The sequence below is a fragment of the Notechis scutatus genome, chromosome 1, assembly GCF_049901735.1.
Source record: "Notechis scutatus isolate UNSWTSFEM ecotype Mainland chromosome 1, rNotScu1.2, whole genome shotgun sequence".
NCBI lineage: Eukaryota > Metazoa > Chordata > Lepidosauria > Squamata > Elapidae > Notechis > Notechis scutatus.
In genome coordinates this window covers 109,772,620-109,794,056 of record NC_142009.1, presented here as the reverse complement: position 1 = coordinate 109,794,056, position 21,437 = coordinate 109,772,620, and the positions used below count along the sequence as shown (strand labels likewise).

Below are 21,437 nucleotides of genomic sequence, written 5' to 3'. Positions count from 1 at the left end.
TTTTGAAAATCATTGCTCCCTGATATTTTAGCAGAATGTGGACGATACAGGGACTTCTATTCTACACTGCCCTGGAAGCTTTTGTCAGTTGTTGATTAAACCAAAGACAGGAGTGCTCCCAAGATTGGAGTTGAGTGGGCTTTCTCCTTAGGCCCCTGAAAAAGGAGAAATTGACCTCTACCTGCATAGGTTAATGAATAGCCACCTGCATTTACAGGTTGAATAGCCATCTACATTTACAGGTTAACTTTGGGGCAGAAATTAACTCTGTCACTTGTATTCTTGCAATTGGACTGTTTTTTTTCCTACTACAGATGCCATTTTCCTTCCTACCTAATCAGGTCAAGTTAATATTTTCCAAATTGACTACCTGTGAGTCAGCTTTCACACTCCTCTTGGCTAAGAGGGAGATGGGAGTTGGAGTCCAATATTTCTGGGAGACCTTAAGTTGAAGAAAGCTCTGGTGAACCAACGCTTTCATGTTCATAAACAACATGTCACAAAGCCAAATAATAAGAAATAACCCCATTGCTTTCTCAGTTGTTTGTTTCCTAAACTACTTGAAAATCTGGACAGGAATTTTGCCAGAAATGCACCAATCAACTCTTTTTAATTCATTGACTGGAAAATATTTTTGTTATTTTAAAATTCAGTACTTCAATCTGGCCTGAGTGAGTCTCATCTTGCTGTACAAATACTTACTTAGCTGCACAGTTTTTAAGGTTACTTTCTCAAAGAAGGCCAAATATGGGCAGCTGAACTTGTTTGGTGCCTATAATTATTATACTTGCTTACTCAGAAGTAAATGCAATATAACAGGATTCAGGCAATATCAAGTATGATTATGTCAAAGCTGTTGGAAAATGATCAGACAGGAAGGAGGAATCAAGTAGGGAATTAGTTTCGAATCATTACACAACCACCCAAGACTGCACACCACTCTGAAACCCTCCCCCCACAAGCTCCATGGAACCTTATCTAACTGTTTCCAAGGGAAAGCAAGCAATCTGGGGAGATTCCTGTACTATAAGCAGAATACAATAAAGCAAATAATTTGACGCTTACATGTGTAGATCTATTTGGTTGCACCTAACAACAGCCTTCTTTTATTTGGAAACAAGGTAGTGGACATTTACTCTGAAGTAAATTAGCACATATTGTAATTTCATCAGGAATGCTTGGAATAATTCCCATTTTTTTGATTGAGTTGAGATTTTTAAAAGTGTATAATTTTTTTCAAGTAATCTTATGCCATTTTCCTTAACTGGATTATGCACCTCTGAATATAGGAGTTTTCTTCTGAGTAGGCATGCTTTATACATTACAAATGATGATAAATATCATCATCTCAAAGAAAATGGAGGTGGGTGTACAAATCTATAGAGTAAGATTAATTCCAATGTATTCAGATGTACAGAATAGTATACACTAAATGAAATAAAACTTACTGTCCTATTAATGCAAGTAGAATTCCTGGCTCCAACATCTTCTGCTTACTTTCATTTTCAAAAGCTTGTTTCTCAAGGATTTTTCTTAAGGTTTTTTTTTTTAACTGAAGTACCAACGTTTTACTTTCCTTTTTACACTTGATTTACCATAGCATTTTTTTTTTTTTTACAAACCCCCTAATTGTCTTTTAAAAGGGAGAAGTAGGGGCGATAAAAACCCAGAAATCTAAAGCTTTCTCTTGTCATTAGGTGAGCCCCAGAGATGGAGAAAGGAAAAGCAAAAAAAAAAATCACTCCGGGATTTATAATCTGAAGGGGGATTTTCCAGGCTAAAGTAGTACACACACACACAAAAGCAAACCTAATCTCTTTTAGAAAATTTTCAAGCTGGCTACATTACATTTCTTTTTCGGGTTTTTTTTTTTTTTTTTTTGAGGGGGAAGGGGGCATGTTTGGTTTGTTTTGTTGTCTTACCTCGAGTCGTAATTTTTTTGGGGGGAATCTTTTCACGCCTCACTTTCTTGTCATATTTACATAAGGGGGAGTGGAGGGGAGGGAGAGAGCGGTCCTGCGGAGGATGTATCTATTACGGGTCTAAAGAGACGCCTGTGGCTGCTTTTCTTCCAAAGCCCCCAGCACCGGATTATCTTCTCGGCCTGCCTACGGAGCCCGTTGTTTCTTCCCCGAAAACGAGATTTCGATTGAGAAAACAAGACCCCAATTAGTCAGCAAATGAGGCGGAAGAGAGCCACTCCGAGGGAGCTCGCCCCATCGGCGGCCGCTTTGACAAGGCAGGCGGGGAGCAACAGGCCCCGCCCCGCCTCCCTCTCGCGCTACCGGCGGCTGTCAAGAGCAGCCTTCTTAGCGCGGAGAGGCTGAGAAGGGACGCTCTCCCGTCGGGCAAGGCTGGATCTCGCAAGCGCTTAAGCCGGCCGTCCCGCCGGATCAACACATTTCCCAGCAATCCTAACCTCGATTAGCTCTGAGCCAGGACTTCGCACCAGGCCACGTGGTCCTGCGCGCGCAGTCCCAGGACTGAAGGCCGTGCTGTGCTCAGGTACGGCTCCCGCCAAATGAACCGTATGGATCCCTCGCTTGTCTTTTCGCTTGCGAGAGCAATCGGTCCCGACCACTGCAGTCGCCCTTCTTCTCCTAGGCCGCCCTGGGTGGGCCTTATCTTGCTCAATTGTCCGAAAGGTACTTTTTTTTTTTTTTTTCCAGGAGGCAACTGGACTTTCTTCTTTTTCTTTGAAGACGTTTCGCTTCTCATCCGAGAAGCTTCTTCAGCTCTGACTGGATGGTGGGAAATGGAGCCAGAGCTGAAGAAATTTCTTGGATGAGAAGTGAAATGAAAAAACAAGCAAGTCCTGTTACCTCTGGAAAAAAAGCACCTTTGGGATAACCATGACCTGGATGACTGAGAATCTCCATAGAAATCATCTTGCCCGTTCTGGTTCTGGAAAACGGATGAATGGATTCCTCACTGATCATTTTGTAGAGAGGCGAGAAGGGAAGGCAGGCGACCTGTTCAGAAGGAATCAGACATGTGTTTTTGAGCCTTTGTCGAGATGTAGCTGCACCCTCTCCCGGGGTTCACCCTCTCCCAGCTGGTGGAATGTCCACCCACTGAACAGACATTGACCAGTTTGCCAGTCTTGAAAATATGGACCCCCCAAGAGGATGAAGCATTGGTTGGCCAGACAATGAAAATTGCCATCTGAACAATCCAATTTCTGGCTACGATTCTTTTTATCAATATGCTGCAGGGAGGAATAGATCATGTGGACTCTACTAATGAGGAAAAACTCTAATATCTCAGTGTCTCCTGCAGGGATATTTTCAGGACATTTCACACAAATGATTTTGCTTAACCACACAAAGCTATCAACTGAATTTTGAGTTGTCCCAATGCAAGCTGCTAGGAAACACTCATACTAAGTGACAAATGGAGCAAATCTTTCCCAGAGTGATCTTAGGTGGGTTATGAAACAATACTATATAATGCCATTTTCTGTGTCCATAGATCTGGTTAATTTTTGCTACAGCGCATAATACACCCTTCCTAAAATCTTACATCTTTCTTAAAATCTTAAAATCTTACATTGGGCCAGAACTACTATTACCAAAAGAAATAGTTTGCTACCACCTTTTCAGAAGCTTCACAAAAGCTTAATGCCTTTTAATAACATTTTAATCTAAAAAAGTGCTACCAGAGTCCTGATTTTTTGATACCATACAGTAAGATGACTTTCTTCCTACAATGCCCATTAAAGAAAACTTGATTCTGAACAAGACAAAACTAAACTGAGTGGGCAATTAGCATTTTTCAGGTGTTCAGGTTTTTTTAAAAAAAGATCATTCTAATTCCAACCTCCTCAAATCAATATTCAAGATTTCATTTAAGAGGAAGCTACCCTGGTAGAAAAGGAGGATAGGATTGATTTTACTCCAGTGTATCCCCTTCCCCCACTGTGTAGTTTTACTAGAAAAATACATGTATTTACCAGCAGAAGCAAAAAAAATTCCCTAATTGTAATAGGTACTCTCTACTATAAGAAAGGGTTGCTATTAGTACAGAAATATGCACACAGAACACATTACAGTCTGAGAAAACCTTCTTTTTCTTATCTTTGTAAACAATTTGATGAAAAGCAAATGTGTTTGTAATATTAGAAATTGAGGGAAAAGGTGGAGGAAGAGCAATAATGAGAACTCTAGGTTTAGTTTACTACTAAATAATACTTCTTCAGACATCATTCTCTTTTGTGGCAGGAAAAAAATATGTACTCAAAATGTACCACTATGTCAAATTCTATAAAGTAAGTATACTATCAGGGTTGACATTTGTCAACTCCAGAATATAAAGAATAAAACTGTGGAACTGTAGTTGCATATTCTTAGTTATTCCCTTAGCAGTACTTCTATTAGTGTATTTTTATATATACTCAAGAGAGGTGATAAATTATATGGAGTATATTCCCATGTATGAAGATACAGGACTGCAGCCTTAATGGTTGCTTCAGTTGTGTTGGTTGGCCTGAAATCCAACCAACACAACAAATCCAAATTAAGTCCAGTTTCCCTCTTTAAGAAGGGCTTTAATCAGGTTCTAGATACATTGCCCTGGCTGACACAACACACTAAGCCCTAATGTAATTTGTTTGGTTTGGATTCAGTGTGTTATACAAGTTGAGTAATAGAGCTGTTGTGGTTTACTCAATAAATTGAAGCTGAAACTATGTGGCTTAGCATGACTAAATGTAATCCAACTGGTGTCAGTAAATAGTAGGCACAGAATACTTGGAAATAGACAGTCATCTTTCCTGCAATGTATCCACTGCAAGAATGGCTGTCCCCACGATTTAGCTTCGGTGTATGAGATTAGCCCCTATTGGTCTTTATGGTTTAAGGTTCAAGGCTGACAAACCAGATCCGGCCCACAGGGTACTTAGATTTGGCCCACGGGGCTACCCTGGAAATAGCGAAGGACTGGCCCACAGTGCAGGGATGGGATACGACAGGGTTAACTATTGGTTTGGTGATTTATGAGGTTCGGTGATTTATGATGTGCTTCCCTGCATGCTGCGAGCCGCGTGCCTATAAATCGTCATCAGCACACTGCTGCATGCAGAGAAGCAGCCTTTGAAACAGCCCTCTTTTCCTGCTTTTTTAACTGCAGCTGTGCCTCATTCGGCAGCTGAAGTTGAAAAATCAGGAAATAAAGATCAGGTAAGAGCCTGGGTGAGTGGGTGGGCAAAAACATCAGCAGACATAGAACCGGTTCTGTTTGCTGCTCTTCAGAGCTACCGTTTCTACAGAGTTGGACAGAACCGGTAGATACCCACCCCTGCCTCAGTGCCTCTGCCAGTGAAAACAGAGCTTGGGAGGGCTGCACAAGGCCGTCACAGCTGGAAACAGAACTCAAGAGCCCTTTTTCTCTGGGAGCACTCGGGCTACCACACACACCCCCACAGGCCACAGGCGCCCCCAACACAAGTAATGTGGAGCTGGCCATGTCCACCCTTGTCACACACACACACACACCTCCCCCCCAGGTTAAACACAACCCTGATGCAGCCCTTAATGGAATCGAGTTTCATACCCTTGGTCTGTGGTGTCTAAAGAAGCCAGAAAGTAAGGTTAATTGATAAAATCATGGGTAAGTACATCACGGTGAAGCATGCCTTGAGGACACAGTTCTCCAATAAATTAAATCAGTTCTGAAGGCTTAGTAGATGTCTGACTCTTTACTTCTCTTCTTTCACAGGAGGCCTGGAAGAAAAACCTGCTTTGAAAGAATCTAATACTACAGTCACAATTGGAGTAGCCTCTATTGAACGCAACAACTTACTTCTAGATGAACTTGCAAAAGATGTAGCTGTTGACCTAGAAAGTAGTCAGCCTTTTCAAGAGTTGTTTTTTACAAAAATAGAACAACTATTTGTGTTCTATTAAACAGTGTTAAAACATGATAAAAAGAGGGAGGGGAACACCCAAGGACTTGCAGGGGTTAACATTTAAAGGGTAAGCAGCTAAGACCAAATGTAATTTAAGGAGTGGGCCTTGAGTCTTAGGTATTTGAGGCATTTTTGAAGATCAGCTCCTTTTGCATTTCTGTAGTGCGTTTGCTATGTCCAAAGTGCTAGTGAGTCTTTCAAAAGATGCTTCAGGAACAGCCAGCATGGAGGAAGGCTACCTAATGTATGCAGATAGATGAATTTCCATCCTTTTCTTTCTTCAGCTGGTCAGAGGGGGGAACATCCCATGAGACATTGAAGTTACAGCCAGCCAACTGGTTTCAACCGAGCCTGCAGTCCTAATTCAACCAGAGATTTTGCAGATCTCCCCATGATGGTAGGATCTTCTGTCCCCTCTCTTGCATCTTCCTAAATTTTTGCCTTCAATTGGATTCTCCTGTATTGATTTCATCCAATGTACTTATATATAATCAGTATTACATATTCTTGGAGTAGTAGAATGATATTGGTGTATCTAGTTCTTAAAAGAATTTAGCATAAAATAAAACACTCTAGCCACAAAAAAAGCTTCTAATCTAAATTATCCTGTAATTATCCTGTTTCTCAACCTTAGCAACTTCAAGATGTGTTCACCTCAACTTGAATTCCACCAACTTAAAGTTGTTGAAATTGAGAAATGCTTCCATACCTCAATCTTCCCCAAGATGGCCCCTTCTCTATAACTCCCAGAATTCCAAGTTATGGTAATTGCTTTGAAATCCATCTGGAAAGAAGCAATGAAAGATGAGTCGTTTTTCTTTTGAGGCCAACCACAGAATTTTGCAGAGTCAAGCATATGAAATGTGAATTTAACAGAACCCCTTAAGGCTGCCGAGAAGGCTGGGGACAACTGGAATTGCTATTCACAGTCATCAATCTGTCACTTCAAGCGGAAATTATTCAACAAATATTTTCTTTGAAAACTTCCCCTTAAGCTATAGTATTTGGTTGTTTGTATTCTAGATTTTTTTTTTCACCTGTTAAAGGTTTTAGAAGGGATTCTGGGCTGAATTCACACAACATAATATGGCTTAATTTTGGCTAGGCATATTGTGTGAATCAAGACAATGGTGGTTTATTCAATAATTTATAGTTTAAATAAGACTTGGATTAGTGAGATGTGGGAATTCAGCCTCTTTAATATTTAGGATTGGTTTCCAAGAAGTGATAAAAGAGACTGGAGCTATCCATTTCAGATTCTCATACAATCATTAACAAAACTTATCTTCAGGTAGAAAACTTTTAGTATCAAGGAAGGAAAAGAGAGCTATGCTTTCTGTAGGCAGAGAAGGTTTCCTCTTAGAAAAAAGAAGACAGGACAATCCCTAATCGGACAAGCCTGATGGGGAACTGTGGCACTTCAGTGAGAAACAAACCTCCTCTATTGAATTAACTGATTATGGACATGCTTCGTATTGTATAATTAAAGATAAAATCCCATGCGTTTAGTGTAGCTAAAGGCTCTCACTTGATCTGATCTGAATTCTGAAATAGCACCTTTGCTTCTCCTACTAATCACATAACTACTATCACATTTTTTTTGCCCGAAGATGATGGAATTTGCACCATCGTTTCTGGTGACTTCAACTTAAGAGAGTTATGGATCAAGTGACAGCTTCACTCTTGGTTCCTTTCCCTGAGAGTCCAACTAACCTGCTGGAGGCTTTCAACCAGGTTCACCCACTTCTAGCTGAAGCAAAAAATCTGCTCCTAGTGCCTGGGACAATGTTAAACAAGCTGAGAAGTATCTGGAAGATTTTTTTTTTTTTGACAGCCTTGATTTTTCTCAGCTGGAATGCTGTTCATAGAAGGATTCACAGGGTAAACTACACCCTGTCTCCCATCCCTGATTCACCTGGTCTTATAGAAGCAGCCAGTTCTATGGTCTGATGCCTCAATAATGAAGATAGGCAAAATTAATATGTTCATATATAGGCTGGAGAAATGCTAGAGCGGAAATGGCCTGATTATAGGAGCACAAGTGGAAAGAAATCTTAGAGGTCATCTGGTGGTCCACCTCTTGCTAGATGCAGGATCCTCAGGACTGGAGTATCTTTGATGGACGACCACCCAGCAACTGTTTAATGACTTCAACAAAAGAGAACTCATTTTGTTTGGCAGCTGTTTCCTCTAGAATGGTGGAATGGAAGCCCTTCACCTGAATGACTCATATGTTCAGGAAGTGCCTCCTGACATTTACCCTAGTAGTTTTAAGCCCTGTTTTTCTGGTCCTGTCTTCTGTGGCACTAGAAAATCCACTCACACCTTTATGGGACAACTCTTTAACTTTCTGAAGACTGTTATCACTCATACAGTAGGATGTGATCACTCATACAATAGGATGTTCAAGAAGGTTCACTTCACAAAGTTGTTTGTGGCATGGCAAGTTTCCTTTCATATAGAATCCAATACAAATGTCTTTAAAACATGTTTTCTGAACTCTTTTGGTCCAGATTTAGTACCACTTCCTAAATCACAGGTTTGGAAACCTTAGAGGTCAACTAGTCTAATCTCTTGCTGAAGTCAGAATCTGCTTGTTCTCCTAAAAATAAAGACTGGATTCGACTTGACCATTGAGATTCTTTTGTAGTCCATAAAGCATCAGTGAAGATCCGAGTGGGGTTTTCAAGGGTTTAAACAAATTCACAGAGAACTGGCCTATCTTTGGCAGTGGTAAAATGGTTAAAATACCCCTGGGTGTATTGATTGCAGAGAAACTGGAGAGCTTTTATTGAAGAGGCTCTACAAATGCCAGGCCACAGGATGCTGCTTGTTAGTATGCCTGAAGATTTTGGATCACCTTAAGGAAAACAGACAAAAGCACTCTGCGTGTCTAAGATATTCCATCTTCCTCAGTTAAAGCTTGGAAATATATATTTGACACCACCTGATCCTTTTCACTTTTCTAAATAGGCATAAATGAAAGGGATGGAGTTATCTTTGGCCAGGCTCTGGAGAGGCCTGCACCTTTTATCTAGCGTATTCCCCTCCAGTCAGGTGTTTTCATAGCCCACTGAGGAAACTTCACTGTTGGGCCACTTCTGTGCAGTCCTTTCAGCCTGAAATCATGGAAGCTTTTCTTTTAAAGACCTGGTAGGCAATTGGAGGATTTCCACACCAGATTTATAGTGTGGTCCAGTCATGGCCCTGGCAATCTATCATTAATGTAGACAGGGTTTATATTGCCAGGAGGAGGACTGGGTGATGCTATAAATTGCTAATGAGGACACCCTCCCTCTCACTGACCTTTCCTCTTAATTCTTATTTGGCCCACAAGGATTTCAGGCTTTCTTCCCAGGTGAAAGAAGAGAAATTGGTGACTTGTTTTTGAACAAAGTGAATTGGTTCAACTGGAAAACTCTCACATGTAGCTTCCTTCCCATAAAGTTCCTAGACCCAGTCCATTTCTGATGCACAGCTACAAACATCTGGTACAAGTTCTAAATGCTTCACCTTCAGAGGAAGCAGACGGCCTAATTCTTCTCATTTGCCCACCCATTCCACTTGCTACCTCTTACAGATGTCCTTGACCCCAGCCCTCTGCACCTAGTAGGACCAAACCTCAAACACTCAGTGACCCTTCCTTTCTTTTCAGGGCAAGAGCTCGGTTGGTTTGACAGGAGCATATGAGGCTCACAAGCACCATCAGCAGGAGTGTCTGTCTGCCTAGGAGGGTCAAAAATGGCAGTTCTGCCTATGTTTTGCCTGCACACACTGTTGTACCTGCCATCTTGGCTTTTTTGACCAGGCTCTGTGGGCTTCCCTGGTCCTCTGGTACCTATCTCCGCTGAAGTGTGGGCAGGAACAAAATAGACGGAGAAAAAGGATCTCCATTAAACCTTAGGTGAAGCAGCCAGATCTGGACTGAAATGAAAACTAATCTCCCTAAGCAAGGCTTATGCCACCCCAATTGATTCCTTTTGGGTTGTTTACTTAATTAAATGTGTTTTTTACTTTAGTTTGAAAATAGCCTTCACATCCATAAATGAACAGTGGGCTTGAAAAAAGGAGGGGGGGAGGCTTTTAAAGGCAAAGTCCCTACCTCTTTGAAAGTGGGGATTGCCAAACCAAATATCTTTCTGTTAATTCCCTGTCCTGCATATTAATTCCTTATCCAATGCTCATATCACCTGGCTGCTGTAGTAGAGAAAATCTGCCCCATTTCCCCCCAAAACAAACAAATGTAAATTATTTAAGCAGTCAATTAAATCACAAAATATTTATTGTAATTCTAATTGTAAATAATTAGCTAGGCTCTCCAGCGTAGATCTATAAAACAATTAATTTACTTTTACTTATCAATAATTATACAAATAATCCAGTTTGATTTTTCTTATGCAGAAATCTGATGAGCACCATGATTTGTGATGTCTGGTGAAAGGAAAAACGGAAGCAGGTTGTGAAAAAGCAGCTTTCTCCAAATAAAGACTGCTGTGAGTAAAATCATGGGTTTGTTATTCAGAGAGCAGAATCATATTTTACCAGGGCAATGCGTAAACAGGTTTTATTGGACTGTAAAATGCTAGTCAAATTTTTCATGCAAATAGCACCAAAGGAAAAGACATTTTTCATATTTCAGACAAACATCCATCAAGGGAAAAACAAAAGCAAAGGCATTATATGTAGGATCTTTCACAAGACCGATGATCTGCTACCTTGATCATGAATATAATGAATATATTATAATTTTAAATGCTTATTCTGGCAAAAGACAGGTTCAGTCCTTCCCTACACATACACAGCCACACACTTTGCCAATCAGTCTGATCTCTGTTTTCCTCTGCCTTAAATCTACTTCTGTAGATCTATGCGAGGACTTTCGTTCTGCACTTCGTATTTCAAGTACAGATCAAAACGAATTAAACAAAGGTTAGCTTAAATGAGAAAAACGTCTGTAAGGAAATAAATACTGAAACCCGAATCTCAACCCTTTCTCTGAGCAGCAAGAAAAACAACATTCAATCACTCATGTGGGAAAGGAAGATTTCTTCCCCTTTCTTCTGTCTCTGAAAATAACCCTGCCTTTAGAATAGAAAATCTAAGCCGCTTTCATTCATTCATTTCAGAAAACAATTTTAAATGGCCTACACTTAAGTGAGCAAAGAGATAAATAAGAACTTATTTGAGATTTATTTCTGGGCAGATGTGCCGTTGAAATATGCTACCCTGGTCAGTTACTTTAGGAATCAAGTTAAGTCTACTGCAATTTTATTTCTTCTTTAAAAAAAAAACAGTAATTAAACTGGTATCATCTGCCAGTTTAATTATTATTTGTTTTCTGAGAGGACAGAATGATTTTGGCAAAGTTTTATTATTTATTTTATTAAGGGAAGGACATCACAATTGCAAAAAACGAGTCAAAAACAGAAATCCAATCGCCCAATTGGTTTAAATGGGAACGCGGCGATATTCATTGAAAATCGCACGGAAAGTATCTTCAGGAGTTGTTATTTCACCATAAATCGAGCTTTGTATTTCTTTTAAAAAAAAAAAAAACCAACTCCCCAAAGCAATCCCACGAATAATTTCCTCAGCACTCTGGAGGAGAGTCAGGCTAGCGGACTCTACGTTGTTGTTACTGTTACTTCTCGCAGAGTAATAACCGGCACTGAACCTTCACTTGGAAGGAAGGGGGGAGGGATTGAGCGCTGCCGTTTGAGTCCCAGCACCGGGGCGAAAAAGGAAGCGGTTCCCTATCCCTGCCTGCTCAGGCTTTGCGCGCCCCAAGCAGCCGAACCGGGGACACCCTCCTCCTTTATTCCTCCTCCCCTGGCTAGATTGCATCGACTTGTCCACCTTTGCCCGCTTTCTGTAGGTGTTCCCAGATTGGCATCTGCTCTAGGAAAGCAAAAGTTCCCTTTGGAGGAAAACCAGCGGTCTCGGTTTTAGGGAGCGATTTGGCTTGGGAGAGGGCTCCGTCCTGCAGCGGTGAAAAGCTCCTGCCGCGGTTGCATGTCCAGGATTCCCCCCCTCTCTTCCCGGCTTCCTCCTTCTGCTTGGATTCGAAAACTTTCCGGATCTCCAAAGGGCGTTTTTGTTAGCTCTCTCTGTAGCTCTCCTCAGTGCAAGCAGCAGGCCGGATGCAAAATCTAAACATTTGAGGGGCGCCTCCTCCCCCAGAAAATAGCATTTGAACTCCCCCTCCTCAGTCCAGCAGTGAAAATAAAGTGCGCCCCCCCCCCACACCGTCTCTCTCTCTCTCTGCCTACCCACAGCCAACCGACGGCCGATCTTTCCTTCCATCAATCCCTCCACCTCCCCGTTCCCTCGGGGTTATCACCCAAAAGTGTGTGTGTGGGGGGGGAGGTTTATCACAGACCACTGTGCGCACCACCTCACCCTTTTTCGATCTGGATCCCTTCCCACCGTCCCCAACTGGTGCATGAACCACGCACATTTGCACGAAAGCAGATTGAGGAAGCCTGTTCTCTGACTTGGTGGTAAACGAGCAAGGGTTGCCGCTAACTCTCCTCTTTATATCTACCCGGGGGGGCTGTGTAAGAGAGGAGTCTGAACCCTCCATGGAACCAGATTAATAACTTTCTGCGGTGGGTCGTCACGTTGTAAGTTTTAGAAAAGCACAACCCAGGGATTCTACATGCATACCTGCCGGTATTAAACCACGCCTTCCTAGTAGGCAAAGGGGTACAGAAATGCGGTTTCAGCGCAAATGCGGTTGACTTGTCTTCCTTAAAAAAAAAATAGTGAAATGACTAAAACAGTAGCAGAAAATCCTAGGGCCCGTTCCCGGCACAATGGATGCTGCGCATTTGCAGAAAAACGGGTATATCTACCGATTGGGCATAGCAATTATATTGAACAAACTGGAAGATTGTGGCAAAATAAAAGTGGAAGTCTTGAAAGGAACCACAGTTTCTTTCTGGGGGGGTTAAGAGGAGGAGGAGGAGGAAGAGGAGGAGGAGACTAGAACAGAATGGGGTGACTTTCTAATTCAAGAGAACTCTCGGTTCCGCTGCGGTTTACTCCTTTCAAATCTCCCTTTTCCAATGCCAACGAGCGAAGAACTCTCTGATCCCTGGGGTAGTTTGGTAAGCAGGCCCCGCCCGAGTCAGGAGCTGGCGAGAGAAGTGAACTCAGCTCGGCCTTTGCGGCACAGCCTGGTCTAACCTGTGACATCCACCCCGACCTTTCAGCCTCAGCTTTTCGTTGGAAAGCTTGCTAGCCCTTCTCCTCAACCGACCAACCGATTCCTTCAAAGGTATTTACCTCCTCGCCTATACATCGTCGGGGAGAATGGGGGGGACCGATTTCCCTGTGACTCCGACACCGGTGGCCGTTCAAAATCAAATTCAAAGGCCCTTAGGGACCCCCCCCCTTTTTTTTTCCCGCCCAGCATAATATAATCAGGAGGCCAACCAAGAGGAACCTCAGATCGGGAAACGTCAACCCGTATTAGAGACTTACATAAAAATCCCAATTGGGCTGGCAGTGGGGATCATGAAAGAAAAGATACTTATGAGTAACTGCAATCCTCCATTGTTCGCTCTAGAACATCCCCCCCACACACACCCTTTCCCGACCAGTAACCTTAAAGTTTCTCCATTTCAGGTGAGTCCAAACCCGAGAAAACGACATCCCCCACCCCTGCGCCCGCTTCCTTGCTGCCTTTTTAAAAGTGGGGGCTTAACAAAGAGCGAAGAACAGTGGTTGGCTTTCCAATCGTTCGGTATTTGCCTAGCGATTGAAGTACCCGAGTGAAAAGAAGGCGAAACTGTCCCCCAAAGAGTGAATCTAAAACTTTTAAACCAAAATTGCCGCCCGCCTCTTCTTAGACCATCTGTAGCGTTATATTGGCGCCTAACTCACCCTTCCCCCACGACCCCCACCCACGAGATCCTCTCCTTCTCATACAGTTGTGCGGGGCTTGCTCTATCCCCTAAAGTAGGTTCAAAGCGAGGGGGTTTACTTCATCGGTAAATAGGTGAGGCCCTTACAAACAAGCAGGAAGGCAGCTGCCACTCAGATCCTCCTTGGAAATAAATAGGCTTCACTGAAATCGATGAGCAAATATTGGAAAGCTCAGTCTGTAAGGTGGGGATCCTACCCGCTTGGTGAAAAGCAAGGAAGCTGCCTGGGAATCAATGGGATTTAGATCCAGGTGCGCGTGTTTAGAATCCAATATTCAGTATCGCTTTTTCTCCTCGCCCAATTTTGGCTCGTATCGATTCCTTTACACAGGCAACCAAAGCTTCTGCCCGCCGACCCAGCCCGCCGCCTTTTCTTCTCTACTCCTCGACGTTTTCTTCGGGCGAATGCTCTGGATTGCTGGCCCGGGCAGCCAGGGATGGCTTAGTCGGGGGGGATTTGTGGAGGTTTAAAAAGCCTGCCCTGTGAGGAAGGTTAGGCGAGTGAGAAGGAGAGGATTACCGCGAACAAGAGAAATGAATGCGGGATCGAACCGCGGTCGGCCCGGAAGAAATCTCAGAAGGGAGGCATGCCGCAGAAAAGCGTGCCATTAAAGAAGGTGCCACAACTACCTGGAAGGGAAATACAAGCCACCACCACCACCACCCGGCAATTGCTTTCCGAGCCAAGGGACTTATTCAGGCTAGGATAGATTTCAGGGGATTCGAACGCTTTAAAAGCCGGAGCCGCTTTCCGAAAACTCGACTGCGTAGACAACATGCCCTCTTAGAAAAAAACCCACCAGAAGTCGAATTATCCTTCAGCCAACCCTCGTCCCACCAAGCGCCTTCAAGCATCTCTCCGGCTGCCCCATGGACAACCGCTCCCTCCCCACGTGCGGTTGGAGTCCAGCGGCTTCCACCGGCTCGTACTTGGCCGGCGCTAACTCCCCAGAGGCTTAACCTCTCCTCCCCAGCCCCTTTCACCCCCTTCCAGCCCAGATATTCGGCGGCTTTCCAAGTCAGGAGATGCTGGGACGGGAGACCCCCTTCTCCTCCGGCCGCTCTGATTACTCGCAGGCCACAAGCCGCACCATATGCTTCTTCTGATCGAACAAGCCCGCCAGGGAGGTGCCAGTAATTGAGCAGATCCGCCGCGAAGCACGAAGCCGAGGTAGCCCGCCGAGATGGAAGCGGTGGGAAAAAGCGCGGCTTAATCATCTTGGAGAAGCTGCACCGGGTCTTACCCGTTGGCTCCTTTCCAATCCCGTTCCCCCTCGAGAAAAATGCCAAAACCAGCCTAAACCTCTGGCTGGCTGTGCGACGAACCACAATAAGGATAACAATCGTCACAACAATAGTATCCCGCTTACATTCACCGGAAAGGTGACCTCCAGCAAAGCTCTCCGAAGAGATGCAAATATATTTAAAAATCAAATCTGGAATGCCTTTGCCTCCGCTTTCTTTCAAAGGGGTTTCCCGGTCAGAGGGATTTCCTAACCCTAAAATTCCCCAGGCTGTCTTTTTAAAACGCCACCTGACTTGCCTGGCTTTCCCAAGGTGACAGTACAATTCGGTCACCGCAGAGCGGGTTTTGGGCTCTGGGTGCAAGCATCAGGTAGCCCATTTTCTTTGCGCCCAAAGCTACCCGCAGACAATTTCCATTGAAAGCAAAGAGGGCTTTCTTGCGAACAAATGGTTTGTTTTTATATCCCGCTGATTCCCGCGCTGTAAATCTCCATAAATACACGTAATTCTCGAAATCTTTGGCTACTTAGTATCTTTTTTAAAGCTTATTTCAAAGCGTCCCAGTGTATAGCAAACCTATGGCAATAATAGCCCTTTCAATTATCTTTCGCTGGTCACGATCCAGCCCAAATCAAGCGCTCGTGCCCTCCCCGCGCTCCTTTTAGTGTGGTTGTAACAAGCAAGCGGTTAAATTCTGCTTCTCTTGAAGTCAGCAGGACTTTAAAGAAATATAACCTGGCTCTCCTGCCGTGCAAACAGCTTGGCTGTCATGCTAATACACTGTATTGGGCATTGTCAAACGGGAAACAGCCAAAATCCCTGTCCCAAATCTAATTACTTTGTTGTTCTGATCCCAAATGTATACATATGTTCTATGTTTACATCACACGCTCACTTGGAAAGAAATTCCATTTTAAAGGATCTGTAAAAATTTCAAAGGCAATAGGATAAAGATTCAGTTTCTATTAAATTCTAACTTGACAAATTGATTGTAAATTCACTTTCATTAACAGATGTGGAAATACACATCTCTCTCTACTGTTTTCTTACTCTGGTTCATGACATTTTTGTATAATATTACATGTGCCCTTAAATTCCACTGGAAAAACTGCAAACCTCAGTGCCCATCTTTGCTGACTTTTTCCAATCCCTGGCTAGAATAAAATTTTAAAGTAGTTATATATCCCAATACACAAAACAAATCCCTTTGAAAAATTTAAATCCACAGAGAATAAATTTATGTGAATCTTACATCAATTTTCCTGATAAATCCACATAGGGATTGTCTCATAAGACTATTCCAGATGTGGATAAATTCTGAACTGCCTTTGTCTTTAGTTTTACAGAACTACCCAGGACCTTTACTTTAGGAAACGGTAAGAGTTATACAGGTAGCTAGAATTTGGTCTCTGCAGAAGAAAATTGTCTTGCTCACATTTCACTAGAAAAACTCATTAGACTTGTAAGGATTTGTTTTTTTCTTTAAAGGCAGGGCCAGAGACCCCCAAAAGCCTCATATTCCAATTTCTGGGCTCATTTTCTTCAGCGTGGAGTTCACTGACTCTTTCTCACTCTGATTTTGATTTCCATCCTGTGCCAGGCATGACAACAGTGTTTTCCCACCCTAAAGATAAGAATATGTTCATCTGGGATGAAATATGACTTTCCTAGCCAAAGAGGCCTTATTCCAAGGAAGGGTTTTATTTCCCTAACCACCTGGACCCAGAACCCAGGCACAGACACTGATTTCTACTTGGTCTCCAAACGGGGATCATGGATATTCGATCCAGATGTGCCCACATTCATACATATTCACTTTCTTGTGTATCTCTCTTTCTTCCCTCCCTTGGAGTTGTGCCACCTTGGTCCACACAATAGAAACCAGGGCTTAGGATCTCGATCAATATTTAACTTGGCATTAATTTCTTGCCTTCCTTCTCCCTCCTCCCAAATTTTTCTATGGTAAATACCCGAGCGAGAGAGAGATACCCGCTGGGGCAATCCACGTGGCTTGACCAGAGAGAGGAGTTGGTGGGATGGTTTGTTTGTTTTAGTCACTGGAAGTGGCAGCTGAGCTCCCAGCTTCATTGTGTTGACAAAGGTGCCTCTGGTTCCAAACAGGTCCTATGTACCAAAGACTACGAAAGGGTTTGGGGTGGGGGGAGAGGAGGAGGAGGAGGAGGAGGAAGTAGCAGCAGACAAAAGAGGAAAGTCTCCAGAGAACTTTCTGCAGAATCCACACAACTTCTGCCCTAAGAATAAGTAGTTTTTCACTGGACTGCTTAGTCAGTCGCTCTGGAAGTTCTCTTGAGCAGACAAAAGAGGTGGAAGTCAAGGTTGGCCCGGCCAGGAAGAATAACCCTATTGGTTCCACTCTCCCTAAGGCATTAGAGAGATGAAAGGCTCAGGAGGGGTGCTACTTACCTTCCGGGAAGACCACCCTCATTTTTAAGTAGCTGGTAGTGAGGCGAATGATGGAGGCCTTGTCCAGTTGCGAGGTGATAGCCGAAGGCAAAGGCAGAAGCTTGGCCAGTTCGTAGAATTCGCTGTTTTCTTTCTCCCGCCTAGTTCGGGCAGCATTTTTGGATTTCTCTTTCATGGTGCTTTTTTTCTCCTTCTCTGCGACCAGGCCAGATCCGCAGATGCATCCAAGAAGAAAGGTCACTCCCAGCAAAGCATCGCCAGCTCTGCTTGGCTCGGCGGCGTCCCTAGTCTAAGCCATCTCTGCCAAAACCTCCGACGGCTGGGGTTCAAGTGGTGAGGAGGCGCGTGCAGAGCGGCCTTACCAGCTGAGGAGCAACATTATGAAACCCTCAATTTCAACAAAGCCGCAGAGAACCCATCAAGTGAGGAATCCAGAGGGAAGGAGCCCCAAAGGCGTGGTTGACTGACTCTCAGAAATTTAGCCCAGGACCCTGGCGCTTCTCTTCCTTTTTTGTTGGCCAAAGTAACTCCTCCGCCCAGGAGACCTCATAGCGCTTCTCTTTTGGGCATCCTTCCTCTTTCTCAGGATCTCCAAGGATCGGGGCGCAGGCCTTTGGCAATCGGCCGACCCAGGCACCCTTCTTTTCAAGCAGCTGTGAAGACAACAGCGGCGGGACGGGGAGACAGAAAAAGTCAAAGGTTAATATTCTGACGAGGCTCCTCTTTTGATAAAATCTGCGAAGCGGGAATCCTTTCGCCCATGAATGAAGCAGACGAATACATTAGGGCGACTTTGGAAGAACTCAGCATAGGATTCTGCTATAGGTGCAGCTCAAGGCTGCGAAGGGGAGACCGAGAGAGAGACTGTTGTTGCTTTTAAGCAACGGTTGGAAAGGAATAGAGTTGAGGGAATTTAAAAGGCCCTTGGAGGCTCTTAGTACGGAAATGCCGAAAGGAATTGATACCGGTCGGAAAATGCGGTATCTGTCCCCTGCGGTTTCGGATCTGGCCGATTCCAAATAACTTTCAGCTTAGCTCCAGAGTTTTGAAAGGAATGTTTACAGCAGTAAGTCCTGAGGAGAACACCCTCTCTCTGGACTTTCTCCATGTTCATTCGTGCGATATGTAATTGATATGTAAAGGAGTTATAAGGAGACAAGCGGCCCATCCGAATGACCACGCACGTCTGTTCATAGAAAACGCTCAGATACCAATTTCTAACTTCCCCATTTCCTTCTAGCAGCCACTCCTTCTTTGAGGGGACGGTCGGCTTCGTTCAGCTAAGCTACAAGCCAGCCACTTCCTTATAAGCTCTCCATCCACAAACCACTTACGCCTTACTTGATCATCAGGACAACTTTCTTACGCCTTGGCCAAAGTCTCCTTTGGAAGTCATTATCCCGAGCCCCAACTTAAACCCGGAGGTCCTACTTAAACGACTCGAGGATGACGATCCCTACGGTAAATAATACCGGCTGCAGGATCAACAGGAGCTGGAGTCTTTTCCTCCCCCCACCGCCCCCGCTACCCCGCAGAAGTGGAAGCACAGCGCAAAGTGATCGCTTACCGCTCGGCGTTTTCCATTCACCCCAGTTTCGAAATCGCTCTTTTGCGGTATGGAAGTTTTTAAAACGGTCCCCGCCTGCCTTCCCTCCCTCCTTTCCCCTTGGGCAGGGATACGCAGAGCCCCAAAGCGCATCTTTTCAGCTAGACAAACCGCCCGTGGGAAGAACGAGGGTGACTCCTTGCCGATCCAAAGACAAGAGTTACTTTCCCTCGCCCGCCCAGTCCCCCCTCCCACCGCAGCAGCCTCCGGGTGTCTCCTGTTTCTCCCTCCCCCAGCTGCCGCCCCCTCCACCTACCTGCACTCCCCAAGCCCAAGGTGACTGTGGCGAGCGAGACTTTATTAAAGATCATCAGGGAGATCCGTCAAAAGTGGAAAAGTTCTTCTCCCACGGGTGGGAAGGGGGATCTGTGCCTTCTCATCCTCTAGCGTTGCTGTCCGGCTCTCCCAGGATTGTAATCAGGAGGAAGCGACAGTTAATGAGGAATCCTTAATTTTCAGGCTGAGAAATGCCTAATAAACTTCTGGATAGCCAAAAGGGCTTTTTACCCAACTTCATTTCTCAGCCCTGCTTCCGTCTGCCCGGCCTTAACGCCACTCACACGGCAAGATGGCTTCCTATTGGAAGAGAACTCCGAAAGGCCGGCCTCTTACTGGTTGAGCGGCGGAGTTACGTCACCCGTTTCTGGGCCCACCCCTTTTTACCCTTGTGCGGGCCTGAAAGCACCGGAGCCGCGTCCAGTTTGTGACCCTTCGGCTCCCGAGTGGACGCGGGAAAGGACACCTGGCTCGCTTCTTCAGCGGAGTCCCAGAGAGAGGATAAGGAAAGCACCCATGGGCGGGAGGGGACGAGCCGTTGCTGCTCCGGTCTCGGGAAACGGAGCAAACTGGGAACAAGTGGGTCTTTCTGTTCTCTCCCGCAAGGCACTGCTCGGTTAAAAAAAAAAGGCCTTTACTTCTGGCAAGAGGGGACGGGGAAAGTTTGTAGGAAAGACTTTTCTATAGCTTCCCCGCGAGTAAATATCGAGTTTCCATTAGGTCTTGCAGATCAGGCGACGCCACTTACCGCTGGGGAAAGAATGCACACGTGTAATATAAGTAATTATGGAGCCCGGTGTTTAAATATATTTGGTGGTGGAAAGTCATTCCTTTGCAAAGTCTTATACCTTACCAGTTTTTTTTTTAAAAAAACCTATATTAATGTACGAACTAACTGACTTGAAATCTGAGAAGGTCTTAAAAGTTACTTCGTTCAATTGACGAAATAGAGAGATTGCAACCCAGAGATTAGTTCCGCAGCTCGAGTTGTTCTAACGAATCCGATCCTAAGTACTTGGAAATGAATTCCACAATATTGGAAATATGCCGTTAGAAGTTTTTTGCAGAACAGCTTTCTATTTATTAGCTGAATTTGGATTTGAGGTACTTAACTTACTTCTTCGGGGAATAGGGAATACAACAGGAATTGTTTTGGCTATCTTACAACTCGACCTTCCCCAACGCACCGATTAAAAGCCTCTCTTCTCTGTTTCAGGAACAGTCCCACCCACAGTCGGGTGGTTAATTCCACCAGGCTTGAAGGTGTAATAAAACGAAAAATCTGTTGGCAGAAACTGTGGTTCAGTTTAACAGAACAGCCAAATTCTTTCATACACACTTTATCCCTCTTTAAAAGCAGAAGATAGGACGGTAGCGATCCGGGCTAGAAAGAAATGTATTGGAAAGTTGGAGACAGAATCTGAGCCAAGTCGCGAGAGCTGCTAGTTCCTGGAGAAAAAAAATCCCCCACTGAATCGAATGCGGTCGATTCCCGCGAAGTATGCAGGGTTTCAATCCGATCTTCCTTTTTCAAACGGCAAGATTGCAAAAATCTAATCGTTTCGCTTTTGCAACGCTGCAGATCTCTCAAAATAGCTCCTTCGCCTTCGTCCGCTCAAATCTCGCTCGAATTGTTAAAAACAACAACACACAATTCCAAAGACCAGTGTACCCTCGTACATACATGCACATAGAATGCATTGTCTTGTGGCCGACTATGAATCTTCGTATGCTCCCCTGCATGGATACAGGAGCGCCTTGATCGTAAGGAAATTTAGCGTCTCCGAACGCAAATCTAGCGCAGAACATAGTTGTGAGTTTTATCCCCTGCAGCCTCCTGTCAGATGTGTGAATTCAAAATATTATCTGTTGGGGTTTTGGAGGGAACGGACGGCCACAGGCCCCGGTCCAAGGAGGTGTGAAAGGCTCAAAACCCACGTGAGTTTTGCGCCGGCCTCAAGGATCTAGGTTCTTGAGGAGAGCCAGTTTGAATAGATGGGGGTCCGCTTACCACGCAGAGTAGCTTCAAAAGGTATTCCTTTCCCTTACTCCG

The 21,437-nt window shown here is 44.4% G+C and overlaps 1 protein-coding gene across 1 annotated transcript in view; it reads right to left on the bottom strand.

The window, feature by feature from the left end:
- Nucleotides 1-17,816, bottom strand: part of SIM1 (SIM bHLH transcription factor 1) — a 75,319-nt gene extending 57,503 nt beyond the window's left edge. Inside the window, exon 1 of the mRNA XM_026666516.2 lies at nucleotides 17,503-17,816. Coding sequence (XP_026522301.1) covers nucleotides 17,503-17,677 — 175 coding nt within the window. The 5' untranslated portion in view covers nucleotides 17,678-17,816. The remainder of the gene's footprint in view (nucleotides 1-17,502) is intronic.
- Between the last annotated feature and the right edge of the window lie 3,621 nt (nucleotides 17,817-21,437).